The 9,412-nt window shown below is 32.2% G+C and overlaps 1 protein-coding gene across 1 annotated transcript in view; it reads left to right on the plus strand.

The window, feature by feature from the left end:
• LOC120084137 (G-type lectin S-receptor-like serine/threonine-protein kinase At1g11330) overlaps positions 1-8,380 on the plus strand; it is a 14,042-nt gene extending 5,662 nt beyond the window's left edge. The window contains 6 exon segments of the mRNA XM_039040037.1: positions 3,998-5,318; positions 6,709-6,983; positions 7,066-7,276; positions 7,396-7,633; positions 7,765-7,915; positions 8,004-8,380. Coding sequence (XP_038895965.1) covers positions 3,998-5,318; positions 6,709-6,983; positions 7,066-7,276; positions 7,396-7,633; positions 7,765-7,915; positions 8,004-8,309 — 2,502 coding nt within the window. The 3' untranslated portion in view covers positions 8,310-8,380.
• Positions 8,381-9,412: the final 1,032 nt, after the last annotated feature.

Here is a 9,412-nt window from a genome sequence, read left to right on the forward strand (position 1 = left end):
TAGGTTGGAAACAGAGACCTTCGTAAAGATCTAAAATAAAACCCACAAAGTTCTGAACTGAAAATAGAGATCTATGAAAATATTAAAAAATGAAATAAAGCAGAGACTCTGGAAAATCTAAAAACTGAACAAATATTGAAATCGACAAAAGAATTAACTAAGAACCAAATTGGAATGAACTTGACTAACTAGATTAAACTAAATGGGTTGACTAAATGAAACAAACCAAGTTGATTGAACTAGTCGGTTCATCTGAATCGATTGGAGCAGGCATCGAGTGGGTTTTGTTTTGCGGCAGATCTAGGCAAGCAACGATTGGAGGTTCACGTCGGGAGAATCTGAACAACAAAATTGGAGCGAATCGAAGATGGATTAGTGTGTAGATCTACCCCCGACAATTGGCCATTGAGGAAGGCAGAGATCGAACAACAACGACAAAACTTTTAGAGATTGGGCACTGATACCATGTGGAAACTATATTTGACTGAATAATTTCTTGTATTAACTTGAGATTTACATCCGGATTTAATAGAAAGGAAGATAATCGAATTTTCTAATTATAGCCTAAATACATAATACATAAATCAAGCCCTAAATATCTCAACAACTATTTTTAAAAAATCTATATTATATTTTTTTAATTAAAAAATGGCTCGATTCGGTTTTATTCTTTAAATTGAAAACGGTTTGGTTTTAAATTCGTTTTTATTTTTTTAAATATATATATATAGATTAATAATGGTTTGATTCAGTTTCAAATTAAAACCGAATCGAACTGAATTAATTCGGTTTCAAATTTTTTTCAAATCAGATCGAACTACATTTTTTTTATTTTACTGAATTCGGTTCAATTTTTAAAAACGGTTTGATTTTTGTGGTTTAGAATGGTCATCCCAAATGGGAATGGATGAGATGAGAGAGATTGGAAAATTTGGCAGAAAGAAAACGTGGGAGGGAATGGACAAACTAAATCATTACTTGTTTTTTCCATTTTCTTTGAAAGTGTGAATGGTTTTAAAAAAAATCATGCGTAAAAACCATGGTACGCATAGTTTTATCAAAACCATCTTTATTAATGCGTGGACCAGCCAACCAGCATTATTTTTAAGTATTCGGTCGGTTTGGTCATAAATTCATAAATTTCTTGACCGACCAATTGGTTTGCTAAATAAACAAAATCGACCACTAATCACTCATGAATTCAGCTAACTGGCACCGATTCAGTCGGTTTTAATCGGTCCGCTTGAATTTTTAAATTAGAGATGTTGGAAGATTTGAGAACATCAATTTATAAAATTCGTTGATAAATATATAAAAGAGAGAAAAAAAAATAAAAGATAAGTTCCTTAATAAATATTCAAATTTCAATTATGAACGTTATTAAATCGGTAGAATTGAGTTATTCAATACCGATCTTTTTTGAGCGGGTGGCCATAGTAAGACCTTTCACCAATGTTTTTGTTAAAAAAAAAAATATGTTAGCTAACTAAAATTAATTTAGTGTGTGTATTTTTTTGTTATTATTATTAACGTTATATATTTCCTGGTTATGACATGCAAAGCCATTTTTCAAAGAAGTTAGCTATATAAGTATAAATGTGTTCAATTTCAAAGGTCTATTGCTTGGAATTATAAGTTGGAGACTAAATACGGGCAGTTTCTACCTCCACAAACCTTAAAATTTTGAAATGCATTCACGTGAGACTTTTATACCAGCCTTCAAGAATTTATGAAGGACCGGCCAAATGTTTTTATCACTATCCTAATGATCGTAGTGAAATTGTGGATCTTCCTTCTTCCAAAACCATCTAACTTTATTAACTGATCACAAGAAAATAACATAGTTTCGTCATGATCTCAACAAAATTTAGATACTAATTTTCTTAATAGTCTTACATTTGTTACCACAATGTGTACATTCAATTGTATTGTGTATTTTGGTTTTTCAAGAGTCTTTTGTTTTGTTATTGTTGGATTTTGGTAAAGTATTTAGAGAAATACTTAGGTATTGTTTGAGTTATAACTATCTTTTTGTAATCGTAGTTGTCTAATACAAATTGTCATACAATATTTTTTTCTAAATGATTTCTTTTAACTTTTTATTTCTAAAAAAATGGAAGCATGAGATTAATGCAACTCATCTAATGGTTACTCAAATATTAAAAGAGTAGTTGTTTCACGTGAACGATGAATTTCAAATACTATACAAGGAAGAATTAAGTATACATAGATGGAGCATTAGAAGCCTCAAAACTATACACGTCTAAATTCAAGAAAATGGTCAACTTTATCTTAAGCGAGACTAACAATTGAAGCCAAATAAAGGAGGGAGGATTTAATTCTTTTTTATATTCCATAACTGTTGTAGATTGATTTTCAAAATACCTCGCCAAATCATTAATAGTCATGAATATTTATTTTGCGCCTCTTTCATTTCACTATGCAATTTATTTTAGACCTATTATTTAAATATCTTTAATCTGCTATATGACACTTTGAATGACTTAACACGGGAGTTTCGCTACCCAATCAGCAAGTCGGGATCTATAGAAGTCCACTTTATAAACTCATATTTGACATTATTTAACTATTCATAGTTATTTACGATTATGACTATAGGATTTAGAGGACTGCATTACATAAATTCTCTACCTTAGAGGTGCCAATTATTTTGTACTCTGTAACATTTTCTCTAATAAAATCATTCTCCACCTGCCCCGTAGATGTAGCTAACGTAAAACTCTTATGATGAGAAAGCCCATCAACAATTCTTCTCCTATATCATCTAAATTTTTAGAGTCATATTTATTAAGAATTTGGTTATGTTCGATTGACGTAATAGAGGAAATTCCAATTTTTCTCTATGTTGGGTTGAAATGAGATCAAAATTCCACATCAGTTAAATCAAGAGATGATCCTGGATTTATAAGAGAGGACAACCATCTTCAAGAATATGAGGCATTTTGAAGTGAAATTAACATCAAAATCATTAGGGTTATACCCAAATGGAGAATATCTTATTTGTATTTCATAATTATAATGGTCGTGACGAACAAATCTTTTGATAAACAAAGAGATGTTTGTTTCTTAGTTTTCCGGGGCACCCCCATGTCGCTTGTAAGCTTTTGCACTTGCTCTTCTATTACACAATAACTATAAGAATCACTAGAAAATGGGATCTGAAAACTACATTTCAATATACAATTAGCTGGAAACATATATATTATGTTATTTACATGTCATTTAACAGAAGTCGAGGGGAAAACCTTTTTAAACTACAAATATTCATTGACAAAGGGGGAGAGCTGGAGACGGAACGCAGTTGTAATATCGTTGGAACCACATCGGAGGCAGACGAAAAGATGCATGGAAACAATGCCAAATGCAGGGAAAGCGACATCAGAGATGTGCCAAATACAAAGAGGTAGACGAAGAGGCAGTGGCCGGTTTGGTTTATCTGCCAAATAATCGATTGTCTGCTTCATCACCATTCAGTTCCGCCAAGCTTATCGGCCAGAAAAAAGACATGGGACAATTTTTTAGTTAAGTCTCCAAATTTCAATGTAAAGACATTGACTTTTCATTGCTTTTATTGTGATGATATGACAAAATCTGATTGGCTGAAATTTCTTGTACAACCGTTCTACTAAAAAAAAAAGCATATATCTATATATGTTTTGTAAATGATAAATCGTTGAACAATATATTCATCATAAGTTTAGTATAAACATAATTACATTGAAATGTAAACTCTGTCGTGTGTACATATCAGAATCTGTTATGAAAAACAAGAACACAATAAAAACACAAAAAAAAGGCCTGAATTGTCATTTTCCTGCTTTGCTGACTATAGACTCAAAAGAAAAATGTGGTTAAAAGAAAGAGGCTGAAACGAGTGGATTGCATTCATGGATGACGTTGTACAGTTGTCTTTCAGCTTATATGCCTCTGGTTCATATATATACTTTTTTCCACATTGCTTTCTTCAAATATTTAGTCTTCACCTCCACCCATGAAACCCAAATCCAACTACCCCTCTTCATATTTTCTTCTTCTTCTTTCATTTACGTTCTTCTCTCCAATATTTTGCTTCGGCAGACATACAATCACATCACAAAATTTTATCAAAGACCCTGCTTCTATAACTTCCAATGCCAGTTCATTCAAATTGGGCTTCTTTACACCTCTTAATTCCACCGGCCGATATGTCGGAATTTGGTTCAACCAAGTTTCCTTGCAAACCTTAGTGTGGGTGGCCAACAAAGACAAGCCTCTCAAAGATTCTTCTGGGATTTTCACTATTTCTAAACAGGGAGATCTTGTGGTTTTAGATGGAAACCACACCGTCCTCTGGTCTTCAAATGTTTTTTCTTCTTCTTCTTCTTCTACAACCAACACAAGCGCTCGAATTTTAGATACGGGTAACCTTGTTTTGGAAGATACTGCTTCTGGGAACATTTTATGGGAGAGCTTCAAAGACCCTTCCGATAAATTCTTGATTTCCATGAAATTCATCACCAACACAAGAACAAAAGAGAAGATCAAGCTAACCTCATGGAGCTCCCCTGTTAATCCATCCACTGGAAATTTTTCCTTAGCACTAGAAGTTTTCGGTATTCCTGAAGGTGTGATTTGGAATAATGGTGACAAACCTTATTGGCGATCTGGTCCATGGAACGGTCAGTCATTTATTGGAATACCCGAAATGGACTATGTTTATCTTTCTGGGTTTAACCTTGTAATCCAAGACCAACAATACACTTTCTATGTTTCTTACAATTACACTGTTGAACAGCAGGCTTTTTTGTCTTTAACCTCGCAAGGGAATTTGGTGCAAACGCATTGGAATCCTCAGATTAGGAATTGGAATGTTAGTTGGTTTGCTATAAAAACAGAGTGTGATTACTATGGTACTTGTGGGGCGTTTGGGATTTGTAATCCAAAGGCGTCTACCATTTGCAGCTGTTTAAAAGGGTTTAAGCCAAGGAATGAAAAGGAATGGCATCAAGGGAATTGGAGTGGTGGGTGTGTGAGAAGGACGCCATTGCAATGCAGTAATAGTAGTGCTGAAGAAGATGGGTTTGTATCAGTTGAAATGGTTAAATTGCCATTTTTTGTAGAGTGGTCTATTACGTCTTTTACAGAAAATGATTGCAAACAAGAGTGCTTGCGCAATTGTTCGTGTAATGCTTACGCATTTGAAAAAGTTATTCGGTGTATGCTATGGAGAAGGGATGAGTTAATTGATATACAAAAGTTTGAGAGAAATGGAGCTACTCTTTACCTTCGGATGCCATATACAGAATTAGATCCTACAAGTATGTACTCTTCCCTAAGCCTACTACTACAAATTTTTATTTTGATAGTTGTTATTATTGGATGACTATTTAGGCCCTTTTGGTAATACTTTGATTTTTTTTTTTTTTTGAAAATTAAACCTATTTTATCAACATTTCTTCTGATGATTTGGGTACAATGGTTGAATTCTTATTCAAATTTCAAAAACAAATACAACTTTGTGAAGACTATTTTTTTTTAGTTCTCAGATTTTTGCTTGGTTTTTTAAACCTTTGATGAAAATAGATAACAAATGAAGAAATCTGGAAGTAGAAATAGTGTCTATAGGCTTAATTTTCAAAAATAAAAAACAAAAAATAAAATGGTTACCAAACGGAGTCTTAGTTTTTAGTTCTATTTTTAAAATTTATATTTTGTCTCTATGAGAAAATATTTAGGTGTATCATGGGCAGTATTTATATTTGTTTAGGAAAACACTTATCTTTTTTCTCCCTACCAAATTGTCCAATTATAATTTATCATGCGATAAATTCTTTTTACTTATTTTTTGAAATATTTTAATTCATTTTTCATGTGTGTGATGAGAGTAAGATGTGTTTGGATGCACCAAAATATTGTTTTTTTGCTAAATTATAATCACTACCCTTGAACTTTTCTTTTTGTTTCAAAAATACCCTTATACTTTCAAAAGTCGCAATATTATCCCTCAACTTTCACAAACGTTTCAAAACTACCATTGGATAAATTATTTAGAATTTTGAATAGAAATCAAGACTTAGAACTATGTGGGGATGACCTAAAATAATGTGGTGATTCAAATTTTTGTTCTAGGTCACCTACTACACCATTTCACATCTCAATTTCTATCCAAATGCAACGAATTTCTACTCCAAGGGTATTTTTGAAACGTCTATGAAAGTTCAAGGGTAATATTGCAACTTTTGAAAGGTATTTTTGTAACATGTGGCAAAGTTCAAGGGTATTTGTTTATAATTTAACCTATTTTTCCTTCTTTTTCCTTCTTTTTATCATAGTTTTACATTTCATAAAGAAACATTTGACACTAGTAAAAACTCAATAATCAAATAGGACATAAACTTCAAATTTAGGTCATGTTTACCAAATCGTAATCAAAATTAGTGTAATTTCAATGAGATTATGTAAAATATGGTGGACTCCACGTAATTTTAAAAAACATTTGATTATAGATTTAGAGGTGGACCCCACAATTCATTAATGAGATAAACGTGGCCATAATGACTAATAAACTTTGTAGTTTACCTTATTTTTTTTATAAAAAAATGTAGGGTATGAGAATGTTACATCTCCAACTTGAGTGGAAAGAGTCCATGCCAATGATTATCAGTGAGCTATATTTTTCAAATCTTTAATACTTCTTTCATTTCACAGATGTAAAAAATAAGAAAGGGATTATTATAGCAATTGTGCTACCAGTGACCTTTGTCATCATGATCATCACAACCATATCATTTTGGTGGAAATGCAAAAGGAAATTACGAATCACATCTGATGACAAAAAAGAAAGAATTCTTACACTGACAAGGGAGGATGGTATCAAACTTGAAGAGCTACCTCTTTATGATTTTGAGAAGCTGGCAATTGCAACCAACAATTTTGATATGAATAACAAACTCGGGCAGGGTGGCTTTGGTCTAGTGTATAAGGTAAGTAGAAATGTTTTTATTAATGTTAAGTTAATATTGATTAGAAGCAAATGGATTAAGTAAATGATGGTTTATTTATCAGGGAAAAATGTTAAATGGACAAGAAATAGCAGTAAAGAGGCTATCAAAAGCCTCGAATCAAGGGTACGAAGAATTTATAAATGAAGTGAGGGTAATTTCTAAACTACAACATAGAAATCTTGTACGCCTATTAGGGTGTTGCATCGAAAGAGAAGAGAAAATTTTAATATATGAGTACATGCCTCGCCTAAGTTTGGATGCCTTAATCTTTGGTGAGTTATTTCAATATTTTTGCTCAATTTTAACAATTGTGTTGCATTTCCTTCTCTTATGGGTTGCTTTAGAGTAGCCATTCACTAACCAAAATAAAAATCTCCATGTAAATATGTAGGCTCTCCACCAAAAGAACTTTTGGATTAGAGACAAAGATTTAACATTATTGATGGAATTGCTCGAGGTCTACTTTACCTTCATAGAGATTCAAGATTAAAAATCATTCATAGAGATCTTAAAACAAGTAATATTTTGTTAGATCAAGATTTGAACCCTAAAATTTCAGACTTTGGCATGGCAAAGATTTTCTGTGGCAATGATGTCCAAGTGAATACTCTAAGAGTTGTCGGGACTTAGTAAGCACACTTCTGGCTATCACATCTTATTGTAGTTTGATTGTTATTATTATTATTATTATTATTATTATTATTTTGCAACTGACTAACTAAAATTTGTTTGTGTCTATTTATTTATTTTATGAATCTAGTGGATATATGTCTCCTGAGTACGCAATGCAAGGTCGATTTTTAGAGAAGTCGGATGTATTTAGTTTTGGGGTCCTATTGCTTGAAATTATTAGTGGGAGAAGAAATACAGAGTCCTACTACCATGAACAAGCTATAAGCTTATTAGGATTTGTATGTCAATGAAGACTTCATACTCCTAAAGTTCAATGATATAATATTCAAATGATCCTAATAGCTAATTTTATTAACTTGGTTTCAGGCATGGAAGCTGTGGATGAAAGACAACCTTATTCCTATGATTGAACCAACAATATATGAATTGTGTTATCAACAAGAGATTTTGAGATGTATTCAAGTGGGGCTCTTATGCGTTCAAGAATCTGTAAGAGAGAGACCAAATATCCCCACTATTATTTCAATGCTCAATAGTGACGTAGATCTTCCTACTCCAAAAGAACCTGGTTTTGTTGGTAGACCATCTGAAAGTAATATAGAATCATCTCAACAAAATTCAAATAAACATTCTGTAAATAGTGTTACACTCACCACAGTTATAGCTCGATAATGCATTGATTAAGTAAAACCGATTTGTTTGATCTATTATCTTAAGTTAATGCAATTTCTTTACCTTCTGAATATTCTTCTCTAACATAAGATATAGTAGTCTGTAACAGAAAGAATCGAAGATAAAAATAAAGTTGTAGTCAGTTTATCGTTCTCACCTCTTTATGTTTTGTTTGTTGTAACCACCAGAGCTTTTTCCGTTGAAAATGAAAACCTGTATAAAAGGAAAAGAATGAGAGAGTAACGAGTACGAGAGAGCGAGACATTCATTCTGTAAAGAAGTTTAAAAGAAGTAATAAAAGATACCCTCCCTTTTTTGCACATTGGATGTAGGCCTTTGGCTGAACCACTTAAATTCTTGTGTTCTTTCTTTCTCAAGATCGTCTAGCTTTTTCTTAAGTATCGTCTACACGATTGTTTAGTTCCTCTTGCATCGTCTAAACGATCATCAAGCTCCACTTTTCATCGTCTATACGATCGTCTAGTTCCACTCACTTGTCACCTACACGATCATCTAGTACTTCTTAGTATCGTCTATACAATTGAACAATCGTCTAGTTCCTTAGAACTTCGTCTACATATTGAGCTTGTATACAGGTAATCGATTGAAGAGTTTTGAAACTTAAAGAATATAGTCTTCCTGAGTCTTGAAGTAAATTAGACCGTTTATACTGAGTAGTTTGGGCCGGCAAACAAAAGAATATAGTTAATCAGGGGCCACATCGTCAACATTAATACCTATATATATTAATAGAAACTCCTAACACTACTAAAAGTTGTATTACTTGACATTTATTCGCAGTCAAGTATTAGTGTATTTGACGTTTTTAAAAACGTCAAGTAAGCCCATGTCAAGAATAAGAGATTTTTTTGACTAGATAAGAGTGTCAAGTTGTAATTTACTTCATATGTTATAAATGTCAAGTATATGAGATCATTTGACTTATTTTAAATGTCAAGTATCTAAATTTTTTACATTCGTTATGGACAAGATTATTTATAACTTGACAGTTTTTACTTATCAAATGTAATTTCTTCTTGACACTAAAAAAAAGACAACTTAATGAAGACTTGATGTTCAGTATACATATGCTTTGGGTCATA

The sequence above is a fragment of the Benincasa hispida genome, chromosome 8 (assembly GCF_009727055.1).
Source record: "Benincasa hispida cultivar B227 chromosome 8, ASM972705v1, whole genome shotgun sequence".
Lineage (NCBI taxonomy): Eukaryota > Viridiplantae > Streptophyta > Magnoliopsida > Cucurbitales > Cucurbitaceae > Benincasa > Benincasa hispida.